The sequence below is a fragment of the Ctenopharyngodon idella genome, chromosome 13 (assembly GCF_019924925.1).
Source record: "Ctenopharyngodon idella isolate HZGC_01 chromosome 13, HZGC01, whole genome shotgun sequence".
Taxonomy (NCBI): domain Eukaryota; kingdom Metazoa; phylum Chordata; class Actinopteri; order Cypriniformes; family Xenocyprididae; genus Ctenopharyngodon; species Ctenopharyngodon idella.
Genome location: NC_067232.1, coordinates 29093956 through 29109046, shown reverse-complemented (window position 1 = coordinate 29109046; position 15091 = coordinate 29093956). Strand labels below are relative to the sequence as shown.

Genomic DNA, 15091 nt, shown 5'->3' with positions numbered 1-15091 from the left:
GATTTGGCCAATACTGAGACGGCATTCGGACGTAAACACTGAAGCTTCACTGTGTTACTGCGTCACCTGCGTAAGATAATGACACAGAAGAGATTGTTGAGTAAAGTTATTTTTGTTTTGTTTTTGCGCACAAAAAGTATTCTCATCTCTTCATAACATTAAGGTTGAACCACTGCAGTCACATGACTGTTTTAACGATGTCTTTAGTACCTTTCTGGACCTTAAATGTGGAAATTATGTTGCTTCTCATGGGGATCAGAAACCTCTTGGATTTCATCAAAAATATCTTAATTTGTGTTCTGAAGATGAACGAAGGTCTTACGGGTGTGGAACGACATGAGGGGGAGTAATTAATGACAGAAATTTCATTTTTGGGTGAACTAACTCTTTAAGGAACTGGTGTATTTTCTTTATTTCATGCAGGGATGAAGGACGGGAGAGAGATTTTAGTGCAGGGAAAGTAGAGCAGCTTCTGTCGTACACATCAGCAGAACATACATGTAATTTACTGCATGTTTGAACATGCCTGTGTGTGTGTGTGTGTGTGTGTGTGTGTGTGTGTGTGTGTCCTGAGGCCTGTAGAGATTTACTCATCTCATCTCTGCTCCTGACGGTTCTCTGCAGGAACTCAAACCCAGAATCCTTCAGTGTGTTTTACTGCAGGGTCTGAAATATAAACGAATGAACACAGGATGAAGTGTGAGCCGTGTTTGAGCTGTGATTGTAATGCATCACCTTCTGCGGTTCAGAAGTGAGTTGTGATGGTTTACTGTAGTAACACACAGAGAAGTACCAGAAACACCATCATGGTTCTACAGGAACAGATCTGAGAGCATCAGCTCATGACTTCCCTCTTCAGATCTCGACTGTGGACCGTATGTTGAGTTCCTCATGAAGCTGTTTGAGCGTCAGGAGTTTGATAGTGATTTCTGGATGTTTCATTTCCACTTCATGAACTCCGGCAGAGATCGAGTCCACGACACAGTTTGAATCTTCAGATGTACGTTAGGGCTGATTCTGCTGGACCTGATGCACAGATGACCCCATTCTTTATAATAACTTTCATTAATATATATTTAACTAACTATTAAATATAAATATATATGAAAGCATATGAATCAAAGTTTCAAGACAAAAATGTGCTGATAAATGAATATATAAAATTAATGAAGGGGTCAATGACCAATAAGGATGTCAAAGATGATGAAAATTGAAATCTTTTAAACATTTTAAACCTCATACGCCAAATTATTAGACATTTATTCTATTTATTCATGCTGGTATTGTTTATTTTGAAAACATATCAAATATAAGTTTACAAAAGTCCATAAAAATATTATATATATATATATAAATTTTTTTACTTGGTTATTTGTTTACTTATTTTGCTTATTTAGTGAATTTTGAATATTATTTCCTGGGGAATTTATTTATTTATGCATTTTTTATTACATTTATGCATTTTATTTATTTTTTGCATTGATGTATTTAGTTTTATTTATGTTTTGTATTTATTTATTGCATTTGGCATTTGACAAACTCAACTAACCGTGTCGTGTCATAAATGGCTTAAATTATCAGATGATGAGCAAAAAGAGTGATGAAAGAGTAATTTATAGTTTCACAGGTCAAATAAAGAACTGAATGTTTAATGTAAGTGTGTTATCAATAAAACAAACTTCACATTTCTGCTTTTAAACGCTTATTTTCAGAGAAAGAGAAGCAGGTGAAGAGTGGATCAGATGGAGAAGCGGCGAGCAGCTCTCAGTCCGAGAGTTCAGCCAGCCTGGGCAGCACGAGAGGAGGAGGTGAACACACACACACACACACACACACACACACACACACACACACACACACACACACACACACACACACACACACACACACACTTCGCCTTCCATTAAAATCTACACTTTTTCCCTAACAAGCCGTTGAATGTGAAAATCAACAGGCCGTTTTGTCAGTCATTTGTGTGGTGCTCTGTAGCTCCGCCCACAGTGCGATCTCATTGGTTAAAATCCAGCTCCACATGACTGTGTTAAATATCAGATGAGTTCTGGTCACAGTGTTCTCAGGTTCAGTGTGACAGACAAACCCTGATCACTGGAAACATGATGATAATACCATAGTATTAGCTGATGTTGTTTTAAGTTCGTTCTCTGTTGTCTGGCAGTGCTAATTAAGTTCATTCAGGGTTTTTGTCACAACATGCCCACCTAATCTCCTCTGAGCCGTCCAGCCAGGATTTGGATGATAATACCGTGGCGTTCTTCCAAGAATCTTACAGTGCCTCTTAAAGAGCCCTGTATGATCACCTGACACCATCACTGGACCATGATGCTCTCTGTGAGGGTGCCGAAGGTCTGGATGGTTTCAGGTTGCCCGGTGACAGAAATAATCTTGGACGGCAGAGATGAGTGAACGAACGAACCCTCGACGATCAGTGATCCGTGAGACAGACGTGTGTGAGCATGAATAAAGGACTGTGTGTTCCCAAATCCCATCAGATCCCGTCAGAAACACGATTCTTTCAGCGGCTGATCTCAGGACAGAGATGGACACGTTACAGTATCATGTGATGTGCTTCTGTGAGGCGCGGCTTGATTCATTCTCTACATGAACAGATGAGAAAATACACTGTTCAGAGGAACTGTAACGCTGTCTGTGATCAGAGCGATTCAATTAATTCATAAATCTGCCAACTTATGATTCATGAGCCGAACTGTCGACTGCTTTTGATAGACAAGAAACAGAGTGATTACAGCTTCAGTCAGAACTATCTGTCCATCCATCCATCCATCTTTCATTGTTTCATCCATCCATCCATCCATCCATCCCACAGAGTAATGGCTGCTGAAAATTCATCTTTTCATAATAGCAATAAATTAGATTTTTAAAATATATCCAACTAGAAAACTAATTGGAATATTTCACAATATTACAGTTTTTACTGTATTTTTATCAAATACATTTTTTATTGCATTTATTTATTTTATATTGTTTTGCATTTATTTAATTATTTTTTTACATTTATTTATTTTATATTTATTTTATTTTTATTTATTTATTTATTGCATTTATTTATTTAGTTTTTACTTATTTAGTTTTGTTTATCTGTTTATTTATTTTGTCAATCATTTTTATTGTGTGTGTAGAGGTGGCCACTGGAGATCTACTGGACTTTGAATGTGGAGTAAAAGATCATTCGGGAAAAGACGCCACACACCCGATACAGAACCTCAGCACAGAGAACAACAACACTGTATGGGTAAGAGCACACACACACACACACACACACACACACAATCACATGCGCTTCTTAGGCATATATCATACATGTGCCAGAATATCCAAAAGTCAAGGTACTTCACAAACTGATCTGAATTATTAAGTAGACTTTATTGAAATTAATTTTTAAACTCTTTAACCATAATAGACCTTGTATTGTATATGTCAAACAGCAGTATTGACAAGAGAAAACCACTCACTGCTTATAATTAAATAATTTATTCTTTATTTTAATTATTAAGCATCAACGATGTTTAATTCAGTCTACATGCCAATGTTTTAATTTGATATTTATAAATTAATTTATATTAATATTTGACTTTTAAATAAAGGAGTGTGTTCAACAGCACATTAGTTATGGCTGAAGTAACGAGAACTCTTAAATCTCTGTCTTTTGCAGGAGCTTGAGGATGGTCTAGATGAGGCTTTCTCAAGGTTAGTAAAATTATATCTGGAATAATCTCTCAATGTAACTGATAAACCAAACTGCACTTTTACAGCATAACGCCCTACGCAGTGATTTTTAATAGAGAGTACTGTAACTTTAGCACAGATGTGGAGTATAGGGCACAGCTATTCCTGGCGCTCCATTATGTGACCACAGCGGTATTTATGATGGACGTGCTCAGCTCTGAGAATCAAGTCTTTTTGGTTGATTTTATGTAATCCGGACTATTTTTATGCTCCACTCACAGTTTCTGTTTCATAGAAAAGAAAAAGACATCTTGAGTCGACACAGAGGTGCAGAAACTGTTTCTCGACAGACTTTCACTGGTTGACGCCTCAATAAAGCTGTCAAAGTGCTGTATAATCCAGAATGAGCAATCATATTGCACCCTCTTCCCAGTTCAGGGCAGCCTTTCTCAGCCGTGTTTATGTGTGCTTCAAATCTGATAATTGGGGATGATAATCAGTCTAAGTCTCTAATGAAATCCAAAGTTTGAACATTTTGTGTTTAATCAATCTTTTTTTATGGATGCTTGAACATGTGTCATAATACAGAGCAATCCGTCATACTGCACCCTCTGCCCAATTTGGGGTGACCTTTCTCGGACATCTTCAAGGTGGCATTAAATATAACAATATGAGATGATACACAGTCTAACACAGTCTACAAAAATCTGAATCTTGAAAATTTTTTCACTATAAAAATTGTTTTTATGGACCCTTGAACTTTGCATATGGCATAATATAGAATGAGCCATATTGCACTGTCTGCCCAGTTCAGGGTGATCGTTCTCGGACATGTTCAGGGTTGCGTTAAATCTGACAATGGCGAATAGTACACAATCTAATCCTCTAACAAGATCCCAATCTTAGGGAGGATAGGAGGATGTATTTAAAAATTGGAAAATTACAAACTTCAGCATTAATTTCAAAATATTAAGGAAAATTGGATCCCTTATAATATGAGCCCTTTTATTGGGATAACAGGCAAGTTCCTGCTTGCCTATACACACAAACCATACTTACTAAATGATTAGGTCATGATTTGAATGACTATTATTTGCATACTATGGCATCGTAATGACACTAATTAACAGTCATTTTATTCTGCAAACCAAACAACAGCTGTTTAACGATTCGTAATGATGGCCATTATTCATCCTGACACACAGAGTGCCGTTCCCGAGAGATTAGCCGACATGAGATGAGCTGTTTTACAGCAGCGGGGGTTCGGTCCATCTCCGCTCGGCGCTGATTATTTGTCGTGTGTAGTAATTAAAAGCGTTGGCTTTTAATCAAACGCAGTACTTCGTTAATCTCCATTTAACATGCCTTCACCCTGTAAGTGTGCGGAGAGATGCTCTAGATCTCTGAAATGCAAGAACTTTTCCAATCAAGGATGAACGAGGATCGAGTAAATCTCTGATTAAAGACTATTGAAGTGCTTTCCATCAAAACCAGAAGCTGTTTAGCATTTGTGATGGTTTATCATCCAAAACACAGAGGGCTGACATATATTATTATGGTCATAATTGACTATTTCTGTACATTACTGAATGCTTGATGTAAAAATACAATTAAATGGCTTCATCTGACCAATAGCAGATCTAAACGTCAGATTGAACTCTTGGCCAAATAAAAAACAACATTTTTTCTCACCATTTCAATCGAATATACAGTATGCCACAATGGATAAGACTACCACAACTTCCCTTCATGCTGACTTCATGCTAAAAAAGGTTGATTAAAGTATCAAAATGTGGAAGTTGGGTTATAGAGACGACAGCAAATGAAGTCACAAGACTGACAATGCTGACTAATGCAGCTCACATGGAGTCTGTTTTCTCACACTCATGTTGTTTGTTCCCCTCAGCCGCAGTCTGGACAGTTTTGAGTCCAACACAGGTAAAACGTCATTGACCTGAGCTGTAGTCCTCATCCGTCACAATCCACTCTCTCACATCATCCACGACAGTGTAGTCCAGTTCTCCCATCTGTCCCGTGTCCGGCATGTTCCTCCTCATGGCTCAGAACCCTGTCCGTTCCACACACCTGATGACTTCATGACAGGGTTCTTTGCCAAGAGCTGTAGAAACATCATCTTCATATTTTCCTACTTCATCTTGTGATTAGATGTCTGTTTCCCGCCACTGCCTTGTCTCAGTCCGGGTAGATGCTGTAGTTCACTCATTTACTATTTATACAGTTTACTAAATATTCACACAGAAAACAGCTGTATTAAACTGTAATAATATTTCACAATATTACTGATTTTACTGTATTTTTAATCAAATAAATGCAGCCTTGGTGAGCGTGAGATACATCTTTTATTTGAAAACATTAAAAACCACTCATATGGCGTCTACCTTGACTGAAGAGCATTGGGTGTGTGTGGCAGAGTTACTGTAGTGAGATGTTCCTGTTAGTTTTTTGTTATTATCCACAGCAGTTTTCAGTGAGGGCCTCAGAGGTTCATCCACAGAGTTCTGTCAATATTTACAGTAGTAAAGAATAAAAGACCGCTGGCTGGTTTAGGAATATTTTGTCTAGGGATGGAAATCATAAGGAATGTACCGATTCTGTTTGCGATTCTGATTCCTCGTTATGATTCCATCAGATGATTCCTGATGAAAGATGATGTTATAAAAGAATAATAACGGTTTTCTACTTGAAGCACACTGTAAAAAAGAATTGTTGGTTTAACTTTAAAAAGTAAGTTATCTGGTTGCCTTAATTTTGAGTTCATTGAAATTACAAATTTGAGTTAATACAATAAAGACGATCAACAGAAACTCAAAATATTATGTTATTTGAACTACATTAATTATTTAAGTTGATTTGACAAAAGAAAAAATGTTATGATAACAAATCATGAAAATAGTTTTTACAGTGTACTTTCGAAACACTTGCCCTGTCCAAATACCCACACTTGTGGTCTTGGCCACTTGAGAGCTTGTGCATGCGACAGAAAGTAAGTGCGCAAGACTGTCCCATGTCTTAAAAATGTGCCCTTGATGCACACTAAACCCACACTATCTTGAATACCGATTCAGAGCGCTATTCGAGGATAAGCATATCCCATCATGCATTATGTTCGGGAACTCGCATACCCTGAAATTGCAAGATGTCAAGGAAAACATTCGACTGTAAGTTAAATTAATTATATATTACCTATAATTTAGTAGTAAAATATAAAGTGTTGCACATTTTATTGATGCAAAGATGAGTAGGCTATTTTGTACAACATTTGCAACTGCTTTTTATCACTTAAAGAAGCACCACAATTTTAATATTGTGTCTTCTGTTAGTTACATAGTGACCACTGAACAGACATTAAGTGTATTTTAAAATGCAAAGTATTGAAAATAATAATTTTTTTAAAAAGCTGTACACGCTTGCATTTTTTTGCAACACTATGAGTGTGTCCCATCGGGTAATGAAAAGTTCTACTAGTCTTCACGCCTACTTGAACACTTGAGCCAAATACAGGAAATACGTCACGTAAGTAGACAAGTGGTCAAGTGCAAAGACCGCAAGTGTGGGTATTTGGACAGGGAAACTGTTGTGATCGTGTGAATCTTTAACTACACAGACTGATTCAATCTGAGGACTGATTTGATTCTTTCTGACAGATTCATTACAAAGACTTTTAAAAGAATCAGTTCTCACAGCAGATGGTCACTCTGTATGAACAACACATTAGAACGACAGTTTGTCTGTTTATTTTCTTGTATTTCACAGTGCTTATTATTTTATTTAATCATAATTAAAAATAACAGTAAGAACTGGTTCACGATTCCCAACCCTACATATGAAGCATTTATGCTCACACTATATTATTTTAGTATTATTTATGTACTTTTATAGTATTTATTCATTTTTGAATTAGTTTTTATTTTTATATTTTTGATTTTGTTTCTAGTTTAAGTTTTAGTGATTTTGTAGTGTTTTGTCATTTGTATTAGTTTTTAAAAAAAAAAAAAAATTATTTAGCTTTAATTTATTTTGAGATTTAAGTTTAGTAATTTTAGTACTTCAATTTAAACTTATTTTAATTCAGTTAGTTACCAAAGCAACATTTCTAAGTTTTGTAATTTATTTATTTATTTTTAAATTTAGTTCACCCAAAAATGAAATTTCTGTCATTTATTACTCCCCCTCATGTCGTTCCACACCCGTAAGACCTTCGTTCATCTTCAGAACACAAATTAAGATATTTTTGATGAAATCTAAAAGCTTTCTGTCCCTCCATACACAACTACTGCTAAAGACATCATTAAAGTAATCAATCAATCAATTAATTTTATGAATCGACGCGAGTGCTTTGTTCCCACAAAAAACACAATTTACCACTTTATTTACAAAATATTCATCTAAAACGCGTTAACTCTACATCTGCTCTCGCGCGTCAACACAACACGCATGCGTCGTGGTGCTCTCGCGAACACGCGACCGTTATAGTGATAACAGCCAATCACATTACTTTCCGGTGTTGCATGAATGCAATTGGCTAGACTGCTCTAGAGTGTTTGCATAAGGCGATCTGACGCCTGCGGTGGTGCTTGAAAAGTTGAGAAATCTTCATCTTCTGCCGCGAGCAATGTTCTAAGCGACGCGACGGAACCCACAATTCAGTTCGGCAATCCCATTCAAAGTAAACGAGAAGCATTAACGCGATGCGATAAGATTCCAGCGACTGGCAGTTTGTCCACAAGCGACTATGAGACACGATAAAGTCAATCAAACATCACAGCCAATCAGAAGAGCGCGTGGGCGGGCTCTCTCGGCAAGATCCCGGCACTCGCAACGAAATAGATAAGTACATAATCAAATTCATGAATATTACACCAATTTAACATTATTAAAAATACTGACTGAGTTACTGAAACGATCTTTGTCATAGACACACTTGTCTGTCCACAATTAGTTCTTCCCTTTAATCGTTTAATTTTAATGTTTATATTTTAATTCCAGCTTTATTTCAACGAACGAAAACATATATATTTTTTTTTTTAAAATATTTTTGGTTTTAGTTTACAATAACAACACTGACGGCATGTCATTTGCCTTTAAACATCGTGTTTATTATGACACGCGAGACTACAAATAGGCTAAACGCTATTTTATCATGCTCTTTAAGTAACTCCAGATCAGGGAGAGATTTCCATGTATATTTAACGTGTTGTTTCTGGTGTTTTGCATGTGTATTCCCCGGTCTCTACAGCTCCGAACACGATCTGATGTTTGATTCTGTCTGTGTTTTTCTCTCAGACTCGCTGAGTCTCGCACGAACCCCCAGGTGCTGGACATTGGGGTAAACCCTCAGGACTACAACCCTGAAGAGTGCTTGTCGCCTAGCAACTGGGACAAAGCCGAAGCTGAGGCTGCCGAGGACGCGTTCGGGTTCTGATCGGAGTGAGCTGATGAAACGTCACAAAGGGAATCGAGCTCGCGGCGCCCTCTGGTGGCCGTCGCTGGTACCGCTGGTACTGAACGTGATGAATTCCACAAAAGCACAGACCAAAGCAATACAGTATAATATTTTTGCTTTCCCCCCATTTTATTTCAAGTACAATTATATTTTCTGTTACTTTTCTTAATTTTTTATGTATGTATATGACAATAACTGTATCATATTTGGTCATTTATTATTATTAATATTATTTTTAATGGATTTGATTGCTGAGACTAGCTTTGCGATTCTATGCAGTCGAATGTCAGAATATAAACTGCATACTAAAGAGTTAAATGTCATGTTTGAGGATTGTGTGGAGTGGGGTTGCTTTTTTAGGGTTTGTATATGTAAGTCATCAGCCCTCACACGAAAACGAGATTAAGAAAGAACGTACATAATAGACAAAAAAAGAGAAGGCAGGGTATTTATATGAGACAATCTTATTTTTTTCTATTAAAATGTATTTTTGCACTCCTGCATCTGTTTCTAAAGCTCATGATTTAATTTCTGCTCAACATATGCCATGGTTATCATCATGTTATCTTTATTACCCATCCATTACAGTGTAAAGATTGTAATATCATGGTATTATAAGGATTTCGATGAAAATCGTGGTATTATCATCATGGTAGTGTCTAAAAAAGAAAACCAATGGATCTCCATGTTAATGGAAACACCGGTTTTGTAACATTTACACATATTCCTCCGCCCAAAAATACACAAGTACAGCAATTATTTTTTCATCAACTTAAACACTTGCTTGTGTTGAAATATAAACATACGCAAAAACTGCAATTTAAAACTGTGGATTTGATTGAAAGAAAATGCAGGCGGTTGTTTTGTGGTTTACATTGACGCTTGTCTTTAGGTTTGATCAGACTTCATAAGGGAAGTTTATAACCCTCAGTGTTAGTTTCTGTTTGCATTAATCATTTCATGTTCATGAATTAAAACTGTGATAAAACTGCTGTGTGTTGATTACTGTTTTGACACAATAACTCCCTCTAGTGGTGAGACTGATGCAGTGCGGTTATGATGTGTAGAGTCCAAATAATAGTTTATAATTAAATAATGGTTTCAGTTCCGTGAATATTAAAGTTTAACAGTAGCTCAAATAGGGTGTTGTCACGTAGTTTTCAGATTGTATTTGATAAAGCACCAATCACGTCAACTAATGTAATATATATATATATATATATATATATTTAAATGGTAGTCTCTGCACATGGGATGGAAGCATTTAAAAAAAAAGAAAGAAGACAAAAACAAACAAACAAACAAACAAAAACATTTAATTCTTCATCCGTCAAGCGCGCGCTTACCAACGTCTGCCTTTCGGCCAACCGACCATCGTTTTACGTAATTAATATTCATGAGTTTCACGTCTAATGTAATATTTTTAAAAATAGTAGTCGTCTTTGCACATGGCATGAAAGCATTTAAAAAAAAAGAAAGAAAAGAAGACAAAAACACCTTCAATTCTTCATCCGTCAATCGCACGCTTATCAACTCCTGCCTTTCAGCCAATCGGCCAACCGACCATCATTTTACGTAATTAATATTCATGAGTTCCACGTTTTCATCAGTAGGATTCTTAAATTCAGATTATGGTATTTTTTTTATATACTATACGGTTAATTGTCTTCGCTTACGTATATTTATATACTGTTTTGAATGTGAAAAAAGTTCATAAAGTTTTGTTTTTTAAAACAAATCACATGCTCTGGTTTCCAACCAATCATAAGACGAGGTTTTAACTACCAGGTGTAGCCGCGCTTTGAAAGTTGATGATGGATGAAACTCAATGGCAGACTAATTAGCACTTTAAAACTGAAGATCCCTCGACAGGTAAAATTTCAAAGTTAATAGTTCACTTTCAAGTGGTGTTCGACGGGTTTAACGAGCTCACGGCACGCGCGTCACACATTTCACCCGTTGCTAATTTTATGGTGTTCAAAAAGATAATCAGTTGTTTTTAAGTCACAGTCTCAGACTATGTCAATAACATCGAACATTTGATGTATTTCTTTGTTTGCGTAGGAAGGGAATATTAAATATGCATCAAAATGATTTTTGTTTTTGCGGACGAGTTTAAATTATCCATGCAATCAAAATGGACATTTGTCTAATCTGATAATAAACAGGGCTGGGTAACGTTAGGTTACTTCTAAAATGTATTTCACTACTGATTACAAAATACATGCTTTAAAAAAGTAATTTGTAACGTATTTCATTAGATTACCCAAATTTTATTACTTAATCTAAATACTTTACAATACTTTGGAATACTAATAAGTAACAAAAAAAGATAATTGTGAGTTTTCATCTACCCATTCCTACTTTTTTTTCTCAGAATTGTGATATAAAGTTGCAATTGTGAGATATAAACTCTCAATTTTGAGGAAAAAAATGCCAGAATTGCAAGAAAAGTCAGAATTGTGAGACATAAACTCACAGTTGAGAGAAAGTCAGAATTGCAAGTTTAAATCATACAATTCTGACATTATAAAACACAATTGAGTTTAAATCTCTGAATTTCGAGGAAAAAAGTCAGAATTGAGATGAAAAAGTTGGAATTATCTTTTTTTTTTTTTTTTTAAACAATTACAAGGGACTCACAAACAACTTTATCGTAAAACATGAAAACAGTCGTGGATCATCCATAATGACAGACAGTTCAGATTCAAGGGTTTGTACAGTTTTGAATGAGGCCATTTTTTATAAATTCAGTCGTCTGTTATGTGAAATGGCTTATTCAGAACAGTACTAAATAAAAATAACATGCTATTTTTATGATCCCTCTTATTTTGTTAAAATTATTAAAATGCAGCGTATGAAACTTATGAGCAGAACTGTAGTTTAGGATGATTTTGCAGACTGTCAGTCAGAGAATCACCAGTCACAGCTTATCTTATGTTTATAAATGAAATAAATGACATTAAAATTGAAAGTAATCACTTTAGTAATCTAAAATACCTTTCAGATGTAACTGTAATTTGATTACCGCCCATTTAAAATGTAACTGTAAGAAATAGTTACTCAAATTTTGTGTTTTAACTCTTTCTCAGGTTCATGCACTCTGCTTCGATAAAACTGAGCAGACACAACTTCTTCCTCTTACATTTATAAAAATATAACCATGTTTAATTCAGATTCCTCATTTCACCTAAAGCCTCTGTCAGTATACTCACACATGGTGTGCAGCAGGCATGAGAAAAGCCCTCTTTATAATATAAAAGTTCATATTACCAATAATGAGTTGAGAGGACAGAAGAGGAGACTTGATTCGTGTGTCGATGAGATCTGCGAGACCCCCCGGAAAAGACCCTGCATCACAAGATCATGTTCACAGGACCTTGGATATTACTCCTCGGACTTCCCGTCTGGAGTTCAGGGATCCACACCTCTGCAGCCATTACTAATATCAAAAGACGTCACACCACCTCGGTCAAAGGTCAGTCAATCGGTGACCCCGGTCGTGTCCACCCCTCTGTATAAAAGTACACCGCACCGGATGGATCGAGACCGGGAGAGTCTTCCCTCCCCGATCCCGGTTCTGAAATGGGACAGAGAGGTTTCGTCTGCTGGAATAAGGCTGTGTGCATCCCTGAACTTCGACGCTTGTGCTTCTGTTCCTTCAGTTGGCTCTCAGGGAGCTGGGAAGGGTGAGGTCAGGGGCGTCTCGCACAATCTCATCTCAATACATGAATCGAAGTCTCAAAGCGCCCCCTCAGAATCAGCTGTCCCATTGAAAGAGGAAGAAGTTGTGTCGGTCAGTCAGCAGGCAGAACCTGAAGTGACTGATGGACATGGGGAAAGCACCGGCGAGAGTTTCGAAAGCACACTGCCTCTTCAGGTCCAGGTTTGAGCTCCATCTTTTATCTACTTGTAGCATTCTTACTGGTTTCTGTCATTATTTATACTGTCATTTCAGACCTGTTTGCTGCTTTTTCACCCAAGATGGAAGACAAAAAGAACAGCCTTTTTCAGTGACCGTTCATAAACAACAAAAACAAACCCTTAAAGGATTAGTTCACCTCAGAATTAAAATGTCCTGATAATTTACTCACCCCCATGTCATCCAAGATGTTCATGTCTTTCTTTCTTCAGTCGAAAAGAAATGAAGGAAAACATTCCAGGATTTTTCTCCATATAGGGGACTTCACTGGGGTTCAACGGGTTGAAGGTCCAAATGTCAGTTTCAGTGCAGCTTCAAAGAGCTCTACATGATCCCAGACGAGGAATAAGAGTCTTATCTAGAGAAACCATCGGACATTTTCTAAAAAAAATAAAAATCATATACTTTTTAACCACAAATGCTCGTCTTGCACTGCTCTGTGATGCTCCACGCATTACATAATCACGTTGGAAAGTCACGTGTGACGTAGGAGGAAGTACCGATCCAGTGTTTACAAAGCGAACATGCAAAGACTAAGTCAAACACCCTTTACAAAAAGGTAAAACAACGATGTCGGACGATTTTGAAGTTGGAGGAGAAAATGAGATGGAGTTTTTTCGCCCTACCGCGGTACTTCCGCCTACTTCACGCGTGACCTTTCCAACATGATTATGTAATGCGTGGAGCATCACAGAGCAGTGCAAGACGAGCATTTGTGAAGCAACGAAAAGTAGCGCACAAAAAGTATTCTGGTCTCTTCATAACATTAAGGTTGAACCACTGCAGTCATGTGGACTGTTTGAACGATGTCTTTAGTACCTGACGGAAATGGCCATCCCTACTAGTCACTGTGAACTCTATTTGTTTGTAAGAGCTGTGTAAAGTGTATAAAATAATGACAGAATTGTTACTCATCAGTAATGTGTACTCCTGCTGTTCCACATCATTGTTAAACTGCTTTTTTTTGCCCACTGAGCAGGTGAAATCTAAAGTGGTTCCAGACAACACGAAGACGGCCTGCAAACCAGTGGTGTCGTGTAGTGAAGAGGAGTGGGAGAGAAACAAGAGAACGTACGTGGACTCAGTGACGAGACACATGAAAGAGCAGAGCGGAGCCACAAACGGTATCACTCGTCACCAAACACTGATATCTGTGTTATCCAGGTGTGTCATCTGTGTGTAGAAAACCTGTAGAAATAACAGAGCTGCAGGGCCAAAACATGGACACCAATTAGTGTTTTAACAGTTCTGTTTCCATCATCCCAAAGTTGGTGAGTTTTTTTGAATGGGTTTTTGGTTAAATGCCTGAAATAAGGTCTGTGGTTACATGTTGACAGCCTCTTGCGAACTATTCTAACTCAAACTTTACAAGTTTAAAGATCTACGTAGCTTAACTGTAGCTTTTTACTTCTGGTGATTGTATTTAGGCTTCAACATTCACAAAAGTCCAGCGGCCTCTGAATTGGGTTTATAACTGTTTTCAGACAGATTTCCGAAGCCCTCCCAGCCCTCTGGTTGGTGAAACGTAGCCCCGCCCCTGCCCGTGTTGATGTGTCGGCCTGACAAACTGATCATGTTTTGATAGTCACAGTGTTTGATAGTGTGTTATGAAGGACTGTCGATCAGTGTTGACGTCTGTTGGCAGGTGTGATCACTGAACTCCATTCTCTGATGAACTCCATTGCGAATCAGAAAACTGGAAGGAACGACCCACACTGGCAACACCCTTCAGATCTCACACGCAGGTAAATGTCACGCAACCGGTCAGAAACATGTTTCACCCCAAAATCAACAGAAGTCATGTTTTGAAAATAGAAAATACAGCTTGGATGCCCAAACCTGCAAAATTAAAATAAATAAATGTAATAATAGGAAAATAAAGGAATAAACAAATACAAAATTTTTTTTGAAATTATATTTAGTACTAAATTTTATTTTGTTCTGTATTTGTTATACAGAACTATATATATATATATATATAATGAAGGTCTTACGGGCTT

General features: G+C 37.0%; 2 protein-coding genes across 3 annotated transcripts in view; both read left to right on the top strand.

Moving 5' to 3' along the window:
- Positions 1 to 10157, top strand: part of ldlrap1b (low density lipoprotein receptor adaptor protein 1b) — a 34982-nt gene extending 24825 nt beyond the window's left edge. Inside the window, exons 6-9 of the mRNA XM_051915801.1 lie at positions 1713 to 1808; positions 3159 to 3271; positions 3692 to 3726; positions 9010 to 10157. Coding sequence (XP_051771761.1) covers positions 1713 to 1808; positions 3159 to 3271; positions 3692 to 3726; positions 9010 to 9148 — 383 coding nt within the window. The 3' untranslated portion in view covers positions 9149 to 10157. The remainder of the gene's footprint in view (positions 1 to 1712; positions 1809 to 3158; positions 3272 to 3691; positions 3727 to 9009) is intronic.
- A 2855-nt stretch (positions 10158 to 13012) lies between these two features.
- LOC127524378 (collagen alpha-6(VI) chain-like) overlaps positions 13013 to 15091 on the top strand; it is a 121686-nt gene continuing 119607 nt past the window's right edge. Inside the window, exons 1-3 of one of the 2 annotated variants that reach the window (XM_051915796.1) lie at positions 13013 to 13055; positions 14071 to 14162; positions 14737 to 14836. The gene's annotated coding sequence lies outside the window, so the exon portion shown is untranslated. Of the gene's footprint in view, positions 13056 to 14070; positions 14216 to 14736; positions 14837 to 15091 lie in introns of those variants that run through there. The other variant, XM_051915792.1, reaches the window with a different exon arrangement.